Source organism: Callithrix jacchus, chromosome 20 (assembly GCF_049354715.1).
Source record: "Callithrix jacchus isolate 240 chromosome 20, calJac240_pri, whole genome shotgun sequence".
Classification (NCBI taxonomy): domain Eukaryota; kingdom Metazoa; phylum Chordata; class Mammalia; order Primates; family Cebidae; genus Callithrix; species Callithrix jacchus.
This window is the reverse complement of record NC_133521.1, coordinates 5,012,813-5,028,719: the sequence shown is the minus strand read 5'-3', so window position 1 is coordinate 5,028,719 and position 15,907 is coordinate 5,012,813. Positions and strand designations below refer to the sequence as shown.

At 35.4% G+C, this 15,907-nt stretch overlaps 1 protein-coding gene across 2 annotated transcripts in view; it reads left to right on the top strand.

Moving 5' to 3' along the window:
- The window catches only part of ITFG1 (integrin alpha FG-GAP repeat containing 1), a 310,341-nt gene that overhangs the window by 95,371 nt on the left and 199,063 nt on the right, over nt 1-15,907 (top strand). For both annotated transcript variants that reach the window (XM_035282693.3, XM_002760922.6), the window contains one exon: nt 2,900-2,981. In XM_035282693.3, the coding sequence (XP_035138584.1) occupies nt 2,900-2,981 (82 nt within the window). The remainder of the gene's footprint in view (nt 1-2,899; nt 2,982-15,907) is intronic.

The window sequence follows — 15,907 nt, the reverse complement described above, 5'->3', positions numbered from 1 at the left end:
AGAGCTCCTAAGTACTTCTAAGCTCAGCATTTTAGTTCTTTTGTTGCCGGGGCATTGTGGGGGCAAGAGAAAGTAAGACATCTAGATCAAGAAAAGACAATTAATATACTACTTTAAAAAATTAGTTATATTTGTTTTTTCTGATATTAGAAATACAGTTGCTGTGTTTTTTATGACTGCCATATGTTAAGTCCCCACTGCTGGGGGACGTTTGTTTGCAGATGGCCTTTCTTTGTCACCACAAGTGAATCATGCAATATTAGAAAATGAGAGGTGTATTTGATTAACGTGTATCCAGGGGTCAGCTGGAAACCTCATTATAAATAAGTAGAATATCCGTAGAATATTATGAAACACCCTTAACTTCATGAGGTTCTTTACGTCTAGGCTGATTTAAATGTAGTGGAGTAAAGCAACTCAATGAAGAAAACAGATTTTGATTGGGTCTTTTATTATTGTTTTCTTTAAGAAAATGAATAAATTGGCGTTGGAAAATGGGGACTGAGGGTTGTTCTGTTAAGTGGCTGGGTCAGTAAGTAACTTTTTTTGTTAAAGATGGTAAGGCAGTTTTTCTTCGAGTTTACTCCTTCAGTGGAGTTTTGCAATAGGGGAAAGAGATCGGACTCACCTCCAAATACAGCAAGGAAAATTGGGACATTATGACCAATGAGTGGCAGGGTAGTGGTTGGGCTTAGGTAAGCAGAGTTCTCAGAGGAGCCTGACCAAAGTTTGGTCAAGGAGAACATCATTAGTAGATTTAGAATTAATTAGTACAGGTAAAGTGTCATTTTCATAAAATGAGTGATCATTTTCAATTAAAGAATGGACAGGCACTTTGCAGTCACATACTAATTGGCCAAAAAAATCCCTCAAAACCTATAAAACTATATTAGCCAGTAGGAGAATGAAAGCTGCCACAAATCTTTTTACATATCAGTTGTATGTATAGCCCCATGGTAGTGCTCTGGCAGATACAGAAGTGACTAGGGCTTGTAGGCCAGGAGAGCAGCTGGGATGTGAGTATGGGTGACCCTGGCTTGTATGATGAAATGTACATTATGCTACAAGAATTCAAAGACCAGTTGCTTCTGTCTGGTTCCAGAATTGTCAGTGAAGGCTTCAAAAAAGATACGGTATTTAGGCCAGGAACGGTGGCTCACAGCTGTAATCCCATCACTTTGGGAGGCTGAGGCAGCCAGATCACCTGAGATCAGGAGTTCGAGACTAGCCTGGCCAACATGGTGAAACCCCATCTCTAATAAAAGTAGAAAATTAGCCTGGTATAGTGGTGCATGCGCAGGAGGCTGAGACCAGAGAATCGCTTGAACCCAGGAGATGGAGGTTGTAGTGAGCCAAGATCACACCATTGCACTCCAGCATGGGCAACAAGAGCAAAACTCTGTCTCAAAAGAAAAAAAAAAAAAGATGTGGTATTCCACATAGCTAGTATGAGTTACAGGATTTTAGTGATTAGAAGTGAGAAAGAGGAAAAGGCAGGCAAGGAAGTGCGCAGGAGACACAGGAAACATCCAGAGAGTAGAAAGTGGCTGGTTTAGGCCAGAATATAAAAGAGATATTAAAATGTAAGACTAGAAAAATTGATTTATACAAGATCAGAGTTGTTCTGTGAGCCAATCCAGCTATGAATCCAAAGAGGGTGTGGTGTGAACCCCAACTTGAAGCTGATTGGGAAGAAATATTGGAGGCCCGAACTTGGGACTGGAGTCCAGGGTAATTTGGGGGACTGAGCCCTCAAACTGTGGAATCTGACACTATCTCTAGATAGGTAGTGTCAGAATTGACTTAGAGGACAACCAGGTGGTATCCACTGCCGAAATGATTGCTTGTTTGTGGTGGGGAAAAATCCCCCACATTTAGTCACAGAAGTCTTATGTGTCTTACATGTTTGATTCTTATGTGAGAGCATAAGGGAGAAAACCAGTGCTCATTTTTCCACTCAGATGAATCTACCATATCCTTAGAGGAACAAAGAAGGAAAAACTCATTTGAAAATACACAGATATCCTATATGAAGTATGTAGGAATCAGAGTCAGTATCTCAAACAGCAAATAGAGAGGTCAATGTTAAGAATTCTGTACAAACCTGAGAGCTCAAAATTTCAAATTTATTGTTTGGATTTCTTTTTCTTGTGTAGTAATCTAAAATTATAGAAGGGAAAGCCAATCATTTTTTTTTAATTTTAAAAAATTCTTTTGGAAGTCAGGTGTACACTGTTTTTGTTTGGAAAGAGTAACTGAAACAGAGGCTCTCTAGTAAACTCTCTTTTTCTGTTTGGTTTGGGCACCTCTGCTTCTCAGTCAGTACATGGCTACTGTTGTAATCCTTTGCTACCCTCCTTATTGATAACTTAAATTGTTGATGGATTGGCCCTTTAAGGATCAGTGGAATTCTCCTCTCATTTCACTATCTTTTCTTAATTGTTCCCCACAGAATCCCCTTCCCTTAAAATCTGCAAAACGTATCTTTGAAACTTACCTATGCTATTTATGTTACCGTCAGAAATTCTATCTTTCTGACTTATACTCTATCTACCAGCTGGAGATATAAGCTCTTTGAGGGTAGGAACTAGTTTTGTAATTCCTTTTACTTCCAAAACCCTCCACAGTACTTGAAATTATTACCCTCTGAAATTATGATGATGATTTGGTAAAAGATAGCAGAATTGACAGCAAGGAAAGCATACCAGATTCACATTTTCTTCTACAACTCGTGGGATTTTCTTTTGCCTCAAAATAAAAGTGGTACAGGTGATTGGAATAATTTTTGTGTAATACAACAAAACACTGAAATTATTTATTTCCTTAGTTACAATGCTTTGTTTCACACTAAAATGAATGGATTAAGATGGTCTAATTCAAAGTTTTCTTCATTTTACAGGATGGAAACTTCTCTGTCGGTACCATCTTGGAAAAACCGCAAAATATGGTGGTGGTTGGACAGTCAGCATTTGCAGACTTTGGTAAGATTGCTTTTGCCTTTCCAATTCTCCCCATCTTTTTGACCTATTCATATTAATTCCCCATAGCAGGAAATAGCTCCAGAGTCTTCAGAGCTATTATAGCTTCAAAGGATCCCTATTCTATAATAGTATTGTACATGACATGGGGTCAATTTCTTAATGAAATAAGGAAAAATTTGTGACATGTTTAAAAAATAGTTTGATACTGTTTGCAGGAGTAACATGCAAAACAAGGAAATCTACTGAGACACTTCTCTAGAGAATACCAGGTATTAATTACCATAACTTCTTCATGTATATCCAACAAATGGAACAAATATAAGTGAAGGAGTTAATCTGACCTCTTAGAACCAATACTAAAAACCATTTTTATTTACAACTTAATTTCAAAGAAGAGTAGTATCTATCATGAATTACCCAAAAGAGGACATATGAATTTATGTTTTCTATAAGATTCTCCAGAATCAAGTTCACATTGGCCAGGAACTTCCAAAGTGTATGTGGCTCTTCATTAAAAGGACTTTGTGTTAGATGGGAAAGTGGCCTGCGTGATCCCTACCTAAAAGCTGTTCAGTGCCCATTCCCATCCCGCTGATCCTTCATTAGCCAATAACCACTGTAGGCTTTCCTCAAAATGTAGATGAGATGTCACCATATTCAGATACCTCAGTTTCCTCATGTATAAAATGGAAATGATAATAATACTCACCTCTAAAGCCTATTATGAATAGCACAATGCAAATAAAAAACAGCGTCAGGCTTATAGTAAGAGTACAAGAAGTTAGAGTTTGAGCTGGGTGCAGTGGCTCTTGCCTGTAGCCCAAGCTACTTGATAGGACTGTTTGTGCCCAGGAGTTCAAGTCCAACCTGGGCAACATAGCAGTATATCATCTTAAACTGTAGTTTGAGTCTATTCATTGGACTTACCTGTTTTTTGTTACTGTGATCTCTGCTGCTCTGTATGCAGCTGACTAAATCAACTCACTGTTCAGTATCATATGGATGTATCCCAACACAGCTAAACAAGGAAGTTTGATTATGTCATATCACGGAAATTTTAACATAAATCTCTGTGTTGCCCCGTATTTTAGTTATGTTGAGTATTATGTTAATTTTGAGTAAATTTCTGTTGCCTTTACAGTTTTTAATGCAAATAGTCAAGTAATAGAACACATGACATTATTTTTTGGAATTTGCTGGGAATTTGATTAGCTAAATTAGTAACAGCTCTCTCTCAAAACCTCTCTTTAGGAAAAATATATGTACTATAATTCTCAGGGAGTTCAGAGACATCTCTGATCCCCTTAACCCGTGGCTAAAAACCTCCAAAATAAAGTTATATCCTTGATGATCATGTGTTTTCTATCATAAAATGCCTTATTTTTAACAAAATTATTAGTAGCTTTACTTTGAGTTTTTTTTTTTTTACAATTTTGCTAAACATAAGCATTTACATTAGTGTTTTTAAGATGCACAAAATATGAGTCAAATGAAGAAACATAACTTGGGTAGTTTATCAGTAAACTTTTTTTAATGTATCAGTAATTTTTTTTTTTTTTTTTTTGAGTTGGAGTCTCACTCTGTCATTCCCAGGCTGGAGTGCAGTGGCGAGATCTTGGCTCACTGCATCCTCCGCCTCCTGGGTTCTTGCAGTTCTCCTGCCTCAGCCTCCCGAGTAGCTGAGACTACAGGTGCATGCACTACGCCCAGCTAATTTTTTGTATTTTAGTAGAGTCGGGGTTTCACTGTGTTGCCCAGGCCAGTCTCAAACTCCTGAGCTCAGGCAATCTGCCCACCTCAGCCTCCCAAAGTGCTGGGAATTACAAGTGTGAGCCACCACACCCAGCCTTAGTAAATTTTTAATATTTATTACATGTTAGCTTTTTTAAAGTTCATGTATTTTTAGTTGAATATTGGCAAAAAATACTGCTGGATCCAAAAATACGAATATTAACATATCAAAAGTATGCATTTTTCCTGTGAAAAGTGTACATTTGAATACGTTTGTGAGTTACATCCAGGCCCCCATCTTACTTTCCATCTACTTCCTTTGAACCAAAACAAGGGAAGTGACTAACAGCCAGGAAGTCAGCATGATTTCAGAAATTTACCATTCAGTTGATAAAGAGTGTACATGCTTAAATAAATGATGTAAGTTACAAGAAGTCTGTACCAAAGAGAAGTGTTTTTAAATGGCCCCCAGCTCACTTGTCTGAAAAAACAGAGAAGACTAGAAAGAAACACAGCAAAAAGATAATAATGGTTTTGTTAAAGTAGGATAATAGATTATCTTATTCCCTATTTTCCAAATTTTGTTTTGTGGTCAGGTTAATTTAATATGTTAATTTAGTAGGGAAAAGTAAATTATAGAGAAATAATAGTCAACCATGGTAAGAAAGAAACCATAGTATATACTTACTTCCCAGTAAAAAAAAGTGTTAAAATTTTCGTCATAGAACTTCTGAGTTCATATAAAATTGATCCTATTTTCTGAGTGACATGAACGACTCATTTAGAAAAGATCATGTATGGCTGTATGTGGCAGTTTGTGCCTGTCGTCTCAGCTCCTCACAGGGCTGAGGCCGGAGAATTGCTTGAGCACACAGGTCAAGGCTGCAGTGAGCTGTAGTTGAGCTACTGCACTCTAGCCTGGGAAACAGAATGAGACCTCATCTCTAAAAAAATTTTTTTTAGAGATGAAAGAAGAAGTTATATAGTTTCACAGGGTCTTTAACTCCAAATAAAATGTAAAAGACCTTTGAAAAAAAAAATTAAACCTCTTTTATGCTTAAAATGTTGTGCTGAATACTATGTCTGAAAACTGATTTTAAAGATAAGGTCCTTGCCTTTAAGAATTTTACAGGCCAAATGCAGTGGCTTACACCTGTAACCCCAACACTTTGGAAGGCTGAGGCAGGAGGGTCACTTGAGCTCAGGAGTTTGAGACCAACCTGGGCAACATGACAAAACCCTATCTCTACCAAATATACAAAAAGTTAGCTGGGTATGGTGGCACAAGCTCTGGTCCTAGCTACTCAGGAGACTGAGGTGGGAGGATCACTTGAGCCTAGGAGGCAGAGGTTGCAGTGAACAGTGATCACGCCACTGCACTCCAGCCTGGGTGACAGAGTGAGACCCCCCCACCCAAAAAAAAAAGAAAAAAAAGAAATTTATATTCTAGTTGGGAAGACAGAATCTGAATATGTAAAAAATCAATACAAGAGTAAAGCAGAAAGTAACTGCCACAATGTAAGAGAAACCAAACTGCATTTCATTGTTGATTATGAAATTAATGCCATGGAAAAAGTGCTATCTAAGTCTTGTGGCAATATAGATCATTCCAAGCTGAGAAAGTGTACAAAAGCCTCATGGAACTGGTGAGATTTTATACTGGACTTTTAAGCAAATCTAAGGTTTGGCTAAACATGCGGACATATAAAAATGGTTTGGTTAGTGACTAGTGAATAAACCAGTTTGGGTTGAATCAACAGTTACTATAAAAATGTAGAAGCATAATAAATGGCCTGGGAACACATTGGATTACCAAATGAATAACAGATGAACAGATGTTGATTCTATTCTGTAGAAGTGATGGGAAATAGTAGAACAGTTTGAACACCTCTTTGCTAATACCTTTTTTATTAACTTCAGAAAGTAAAGTTGAACAAAATCTGCTGGTCTGGTGGGATATGCATAATATAATGCTTCTTGGGCATGCCGTAGGAGTTCAAAGGAAGACTATTAGAATCTCTGAGGTACCTGAGATTTTGATGTTAAAAGAGAGGCAGATTTAAACAGTCTTAAAATACAGTATTTTCTAAAGGTGGAAAGCACTCAGTAGACGGGTCAGGGCATGAGGTGGTGAGAGCCAGAGCTGAACTACATCAGTATGTGGTGGGAATCAGTAAATTTGCTGATTGGTTTGACACTAGGGAGAGTAGAAAGTAAAGTAAAAAATTGACTCTGAGTAACCTAAAGAAGGGTGATGCTATTCACAAAGATAGGCAAATCAGGAGAGAAAGCTGAATTGGGTACTGAGATGCTTTAAAGTTACCAGTGAATCATGCTGTAAAAGACAACAAAGTCATCATGTTTAGCAGACCTAAGCTGAGGGAAAAAGCCAAAGCAGGCTTGAGAGCCCTTTAAGAGGCAAGAGGTCAAGACTGGGATGAGCCCTCCAAAAAAGGTGTAAAATGGAGGTTGAAAGAGGGCGAAGGAGGGAGAGAAGTAGGTGCTAAAAGGTGGTCAGAAACCATCGGTAGATATTAAAATGTGATGCAAGAAGACCAAAAAAAGACCTTTAGATTTTTATTTTAGTAGGGTATTGGTGGCCCAAAAGTTACCATTTGCAGAATTCTCAGAGCAGTCCCTAAGTCATAGAAAGTGCCCAGTAAATACTTGCTACTACTGGTGTCAGATGAGCTTCTGGACCCTGGTCTCATGTTTGGACATCTGCAACCCAGAAAGGGCCTATCACAGCTAAGCAATCATCAAGGAAAGTATATCTTCTAGAAGACATGTTTTTATGTTGCCCTACTATATCATCCTTTTAAACTGTGTGTTAATCTTGAGTCTTCTTCTACATAGGCTCTGAATATCAGATTCTAGAATTCCTATAATAAGGTCTTATCTCTTATTAAATTATATAGGACAAAAAGTCAATAGAAATTAGAGAAAATACGTGTCAATTTCATATGTAATACTAGATGTAGTGGAAATCAATAAAAGCTATAAAACTGAAGGAAAAACAGAAATCTTATATAGAATACCAGCATTTTTTTGTAGATTGAATTATTGTAAATGTCATATAAATTTATTTATAAATTATCCAGATCTCATGCTAACTGTTGTGTATTGCATCTTCAGGAGATCATACTTTCTGCTTCAAGTAAAGGGAGAATACTGGGCATGATGAACTCATGCCTGACTGAATTGTCAGTCAGATCTAGATAATCCTATAAAAAATAAAGGAGCTAATGAAAATTGAAAACTGTCATTCATGAAAGCTATAAACATACTGGAAAATCTTGAACAACTTAAAGATAGTGTCATTGATGGTTAATAACAAATATGATTCAACTAAATGCCCCAGTACCTAGCACAGTAGATAATCAATGACATTTAGTAAAGTAAAGGAGAAAGGCTGGGATACCCCACATTAAAGTTGTTTTATGAAGCTTTATAATGCTTGGTAAAAATTCTAATGTTAATTCTAAATTAACCATTGTAGAGCTGATTTCAAAGCATTTATAGCAATTATGCTCCCTTTGTTTTATGGCTAGGTTTTTTTCAGTAACCGTCTGACAAATTAAAATTGTTTCTTGTTCATGTTTGATCTGTAAAGTAAATCAGAGGAGCCATGTATGGAAATGTAAATTTAATATTTCGTCTGAATGCTAATTGGCAATTGAATTTAATATTCTCTCTCACAAAAGAATTTTTAAAATCACATGCCTTCAAATAGACAGGTGACGATTATTTTATCAAAGAAGCTAGAAAGCAGAAAGCTCTTGTTGCTATACTTTCTGTACTTGGTTTTATTATGTGAGTCATTTAAGATTGGCTTTTGGTCCGCAGTCTTACATTAATAGCACAGTCTTACATTAATGGCACAGTCTTACATTAATGGCACACTTTTTTGTTTGTTTCTTATAGTTGAAAAGTGGCTGCTCTTGTTAAGTAGCCTCTTTTTCATTAAAAAGGGATATTGAACACTAGTCAAAAATTATCAGTAAAACAGAAAAATGTTTGAAGTTGCAAATATTCATTCTCTCTTAAATATACTACTATACCATATCACTGTCATTGCCTGTCAGAAATTATGAAGTAAATACAGATATAGAGTACTTTAACATGTGTAAATGGGCAAATTAGATATAAGTGCTGCATAATAATACTTCTATATTCTTCGAATTATATGGTATAGACATATGATTCAATCAAATAGTTCAGTCTGTCTGTTTATTCTTTAAAATTGTGGAGCAATTTGTTTTTCTTCCATTTAGTCCCCTGTTTTATAATGAAATATTTCTATTGTGTACAAGGTATTGATTAATGAATTAAAAAAATAGTTTTAGAGTTCCTACTATTTGGACTGGCTGTGTATTACATACTTGGCATATAGCCAAGCCTCAGGCATACAAAAACTCTGCTCTCAGGAAGTTTAAATTCTGTTGAGGAAAGAAAGACAAAAACAAGTAAATTAATAAGGAATTGTTAGAAAATGTTAAGTGCTCTGATCAGAGGAATTAAAGTGGTATAATAGGAAATGAAGGGTCTATTTTAGGTAGCTCCTTGGAGGTTACATCTAATCTGATACTTGAAGTTGTAGAAGGTTTTTGGGGAAGATGCTCCATGCAGAAGGAACACATAAGTGAAGATGCTAAGGCAAAAATGAGCTTGATGTTCAAAGAACAAAAAGAAGACAAAGGTAACAAGGAGTTTGGATGTTATTCTGAATATAATTGGAAACTTCAAGGAGATGAGTTAAGAGGGAAAAGCTGTGGAAACTTGAACCAGGGAAACCACTAGGAAATGGATAGAAGTAGCCTTATTTAGGACACATTGGAGACAAAGTTGACAAGACGCTTTCCAGATTTTGGTTTGAACAACTGTGTGGGTGGCAGACCCATTTGATGAGGTAGGAAAGGAGTAAGAAGAGGAACTCTGGAGTTCAGTTAATTGATAGTTCTGTTTGTGACATGTTAAGTTTGAGATGTCTATTAGAAGACAAAATGAAATACAAATGGGAGATAAAAGCTGTGCAGAAACACTGACTTGGATATTAGCATGTCCTTGTTTAACTGCCATTTAAAATATGGATAATGGATAAATGAAGGAGCACATGTCCAAAGCATCCTGCCTTTCTTTCTAACACTGTAAATGCAGCTGTGCTCCAGTCACACTGCCTCCTTGGTGTTCTGCAAATTGTCCTTTCTGAGGCCTTTGCCCTTGCTTCTCCCTCTGTATGAGATTCGTCATGACTCACTCCCATACCACCTTCTAGTTTTGCCACTTCACCCTCTCTCCTGGAGGCCTTCCCTGACCATTTTATTTAAAACTGTAAACTCTACCCCCAGCACTCCTGACCCCCTTTCCTGCTTTATTTTTCTCCATTGCAGACTATTCCTGACATGGTATTCATTCTAATCATGTACCCTCACCAGAACTCCATTGGTGTGTTTTGTCCACCATTATATCTCTCAAGCCTATAGCAGTGTCAGTCACATTACAAATACTAATGAATAATTGTGAATGAATTATTTAATTAAATGAAAAACACTCTGTTCAATTGGATATTAAGTATTCAGTATTAACAATGAAAATTTTTAAATAGTATGATTGTTTTTTAAGAATTGAGCTCAAATTTAGTATATCTTAAGACCTTCAACTATAATCCTAAACTAAAACTTCTGAGATTCATTCATATGATGAAGATTAATATATCATTACTTTTACTTATTTTGATTAAAGTTAAATGATTAAACTAAAAATTGTTCTGAATCTAAAATACATGGATGCTGATTCCAGTAGGAGATATCCTGGATCCTTACAAATTGTTAAGTCTTAGTCTTCCTATTTACATTTTCTAATTCATAAATTGAGACCAGTAAACAGCAACATGCATTATTTACAGTGTTTACTATTATTCAGCATTGAAGTAGACAACTGTATTTGCACAGCTTCTTAATATCCTTTTGTATTTTTATAGTACCAATTCTGTTCTCATGTATTCAAAGTCATCGTAACCAGTTTAAACGGTTCTCCCTCTAACCTGCGGGACCTTGTCCCCCTTACCCTGCTCTGCCCCTACTATCCCATCAAAAAAGGATAATGCTATTAGAAATTTTTGGTAAAACAAATATTTTATGTGCACTCATTGCCATAAAGCACCTAAAGTTGTGAGATGTTCTTAGAGTACTCTTCTAATATTTGCAACACTCTTTCACACAAATAATGAATCCAGTTCATTAGTATTTCCTTTTCATTCCATGTCTATGGTGATTACAATGCAATAGTTACCACAGCAAAAGTGATTAGTTCCTGAGTATCTACTTTCTAATAAAGACTTCTCTGAGGCATCTACCTTGGTGAGTCGTGGATGCCAGATGTGACTCTAATAAATATTTTGAATGCTTTTTGATTGGAAACTATAATTTATATAAAAATTATAAAATGGCTGCTTCATAGTCTTGACTTTATACATATTCAGCATCTAAAGTGGACTAGGCTATTTTAGTTTCTTTTAAGGTATGCAAATATGAGGAAAATTTAGGACTCTATATCCCTAAAGCCATTTTGTACAGGTTTGCATTCTAGGTAAGAGTGTTTTTTTCCTAAATATACCTGTGACATATTGTATTCTCAAGACAGTATTGTGCATTTAATTTTTTTAATGATGCATAGTATTGTGAATGTATACTTAGCCCTTTCAATATTAAGTTTAACATACTTAAAAATGCTACAGGATAATGTTGCATTTTACATTATTACATTGCTATTTTGTAATTTAACAGATGGTATGTTTAATACTTTCTAATATAACCCACAAATTAATTGGAACATTTGTCACTCTAAGTCTACCCTAATTAATACAATTGATCTATGATTAATCGAGCACCCCATAAAACTGTCCTGTAAACTCAACTGTGCATATCTGTTTGTTTTTTTGATTGCAACAATATTCGAAAGTCATTATTGCAGACAACTTGGCTATTGTTAGACCTTACAGAACATATACCTAGGAAGGACCAAAAGATAGTGAGATTTATTTCTGTATGGCACATTACACCTGAAAGGAATTCTCTGCCATGAATCAGAGTGGCATAGAAGCTCATTATGAAGAGCCTAGTGTCACCTGTAGGCAGAAAATATCTTGCTCTATTTTCAAACACGTCTGACTTCCATTTCGACCCCATATTTTTTCCTCCATAACTCCGCATTTTCACTCCGTATAAATGCCCCATTCATTGATAAGCAAAGTCACAGTTGTGCTTTTTGGATGCAGGTATGTACACAGCTTTTCTGTGCTTAACCTTAACCTGTTAAAGAGCTGAATGATGCATTTATGGGTTGAATGGATGGTGGATGATGGATGGATAGTGAATGAATGGATGAAAGTGCCCTTTACTACTTATCACTTTTTCAGAGCAATCCATTCCCTTTGCCTCGCTCACAAAGCAATCCTATTTTCCTGTTCTGTTCCCCAGTAGCAAGACAGTTTCCTTTTAGTCATTGTTACACACAGACGAGTGGACATTCTATGTATTTAACTTGCCCTTGCCTATCGTCACATCACCCTCTGTAACTAATATATATTTAATTTAATCAAGAAGAAGCTTTCAAGTTTTTATTAATCAGTGGCATTGACAGGATTTACAAGTCTTGTATATTGCAAGTGTCTGTTTCCTTCTTTTTCATAATGCTTAAGAATTATTTTTGGCATAAACTATTTTATAGGAAATATTTTGCGTTTGTCTCAAGTAATCTTTCCAAACCTTTCTGAGGTGAACAGTATTATTTAGCCTCATTATACTATGTGGTAATAGGGTTCAGAGAGGTTAACAAACTTGACCAAGGGCACACAGCTAGGGAGGAAGTGACAGAGCTGAGACATGATCCTTGGCCCTGTCTCACAATCTGTATCCTTAAACACTATACAGTCCTTCTTCATCTGCATTAGTTTAGATTTTAAAATATGTTATGTTCAATAGTGGTCACCAACAGTGACCCTCTAGTATACACTGTTTGCTTTTAGAACCATGTATTTTGCTACTGAATCTTCTCCATCTGCTCCCCGTGTTTTTCACGCATTATTTTTAGAATTTCTACACTCCTTGACCACTGTCCTAAGTCACCCATGTCAAAAATATGATTATGTCTATCTGTAATTCTAGAATATATAATGTTTGTGGATTCCAGAAAAAAACAAACCTAAACAGTAGTGATTTTGATATAAAATTCATTAAAAATCGATTTCTCTTGGAATAAAACAAGCTTTCAGAATATAAATTTTTTGTAAGTTTCTTTTTAAAATTTTTAGTTGACATGTAATAATCGTAGATATTTGTGGGATACGATGTGATGTTTCACTACATGTATACATTGTGTAATGATCAAATCAAGACTAATTAGCAAATCTGTCGCCTCAAACATCATTTCTTTGTAGTCAGAACATTCGGAATAATCTCTTTTAGCTTTTTATGAAATACACAATACATCACAGTTAACTATCATCACCCTACTGTGGAATAGAACACCAGAAAGTATTCCTCTGATCTTAGCTATGTAGCTTTGTGCCCTTTAACCAAGTTCTTTCAATATCCTCTCTTCAGCCTCTGATAATTACAGTTCTCTCTACTTCTAGAGATCTACCTTTTTAGATTTCACATATGAGTGAAATAATATGGAATTTATTTTTTGTGTCTGGTTTATTTCACTTGACATAATTTCCTCCAGTTTCATCCGTGTTGTCATAAATGACAGGACTACATTCCTTTTCATGTCTGAATATCATTGTATATAGATCCCACATTTTTCTTTACCCATTCATACATTTGATAGACTCAGGTTGCTTCCTTACCTTGACTGTTGTGAGTAGTGCTATCATAAACATAGGGAGGTAGATATCTCTTGAAATACTGATTTCATTTCTTTTGGCTCTGTACCCAGTAGTAGGATTGCTGGATCATATGGTAGTTCTGTTTGTAATTTTTTTGAGGAAACTCCATGCTGTTTTACATAATGACTGTACTAACTTACATTCCCACCGACAATATGTCAGGGTTCCCTATTCTCCACTTCCTTACCAACATTGCTCTCATTTTTCATAGCAGCCATTCTAACTAGAGTGAGAAGATATCTCATTGTGATTTTGATTACATTTTCTGATGATTCATGATGTTGAGCATTTTTTCATATATTTATTGGCCATTTCTGTGTTGTCTTTTGAGATATGTCTATTCAGGTCTTTTGCCCATTTTTTAATCAGAATTTTTTTGCTCATTTTATTGAACTTTTTGGGTTCTTTATAAATTCTGATGTTACCACTTTGTCAGATATATAGTTTGCAAATATATTTTTCCATTTTTTAGGTTGTCTTTTCACTCTGTTACTTGTTTCCTTCTCTGTGCAGAAGCTTTTTAGTTTGATGTAATCCTGTAGTCTCATTTGCCTACTTTTACTTTTGTTGCCTTTGTTTTTGAGGTCTTATCTAAAAAATCCTTGCCAAGACAAATGTCATGAGGTATCTCTCATATATATTTTTTGAGTAGTTTCATAGTTCTGAGTCTTAACTTTGAGTCTTTAATCCATTTTGAGTTGATTTTTTTTGATAGGGTGAGAAATGAGGGTTGGCTTTCATTCTTCTGCATATAGAAATCCAATTTTTCCAACACCATTTATTGAAAAGACTGTCCTTTCCCCAGTGGGTGTCCTTGGTACCCTTGTCAAAAATCAGTTGACTGTAGATGCTTGGTTTTATATCTGTATTCATATTCTGTTCTATTGGTCCATGTTTCTGTTTTTATGCTGTATTGATTACCATAGCTTTGACTATCATGCTGTATTGATTACCGTAATTTTGTAGTATGTTTTAAAGTCAGGTATTAATGATATCCCCAGCTTTTTTCTTTTTGCTTAAGATTGCTTTGACTATTCAAGGTCTGTTGTGGTTCCATACAAACTTTAGGCTTCTTTTCCCAACTATTATGAAGACTATCATTGATACTTTGATAGGAATTGCAGTGAATCTGTAGATTGCTTTGGGTAGTGTGGTCACTTTAACCATACTCCTTTAGTTATGTTCATGAATTCTTCCAATTCATGAACACAGAGTATCTTTTCATTATTTGTATCCGATTCAGTTTCTTTCATCAATTGTATAGTTTTGTTATAAAGATCTTTCACCTCCTTAGGTTTATTCTTGGTATCTTATTTTTTTTAAGCTATTGTAAGTGGATTTTTTTCTTGATTTCTTTTTCATATTGTTCATTATTATATGTAGAAATGCTGCTGCTTTTTGAATGTTGATTTGTGTCCTGCACCTTACTGAATTCATTCTAAAAGTGTTTTTTTTGGTGGAGTCTAGGGTTATATAAGACCATGTCATCTGCAAACAAGAACAGTTTGTGCCTCTTTTCCCATTTAAATGTCTGTTAATATGTCTTTCACCTAACTGCTGTGGCTGAGATTTCCAGTACTTTTTTAAATAGAAGTGGTAAAATGGGGCATCCTTGTCTTCTTCCACATTTTAGGGAAAAAGGTTTCTTTCAACTTTTTCCTTTTCAATATGTTAGCTGTAGATTTGTCACATATGGTTTTTATTGTGCTGAGGTACATACCTGTTATGCCTAATTTGTTGAGAGATTTTATCACAAAGGGATATAGAATTCTGTCAAATGCTTTTTCTTCATCTATTGAATCACCATATGGTTTTTATCCTTCATTCTAATATTATCAGTCTCATTTATTGATTTGTGTATATTGAACCATTCTTCTGCCTCTGGGATGAATCTCACTTGATCATGGTAATGATTTCTTTCATGTGTTGTTGAGTTTGGTTTGCCATTGTGTTGTTGAGGAATTTTTGATCTATGTTTATGAGTGTCTTCTAGATCTTCCAGTTTGTTGGCAGATAGTTGTTCCTGATAATCTCTTTAGGATTCTTTGTATTTCAGTGGTATCAGTTATAATGCCTGCTTTTTTTCCTTCTGACTTTAAGCATTCTCTTTTTTTCTTAGTCTAGCTAACAGATTATAGATTTTGATTATCTTTTCAAAAAACCAGTTCATTCCTTTATTGATCTTTTGTCTTTTCTGATGTACATGTTTATTGCTGTAAACGTCCCTCTGACTACTCCTTTTGCTGTAACCCATGGATTTTCATGTGTTGTAGGTCCATTTTCATTTGTCTCTAGAAATGTTTTC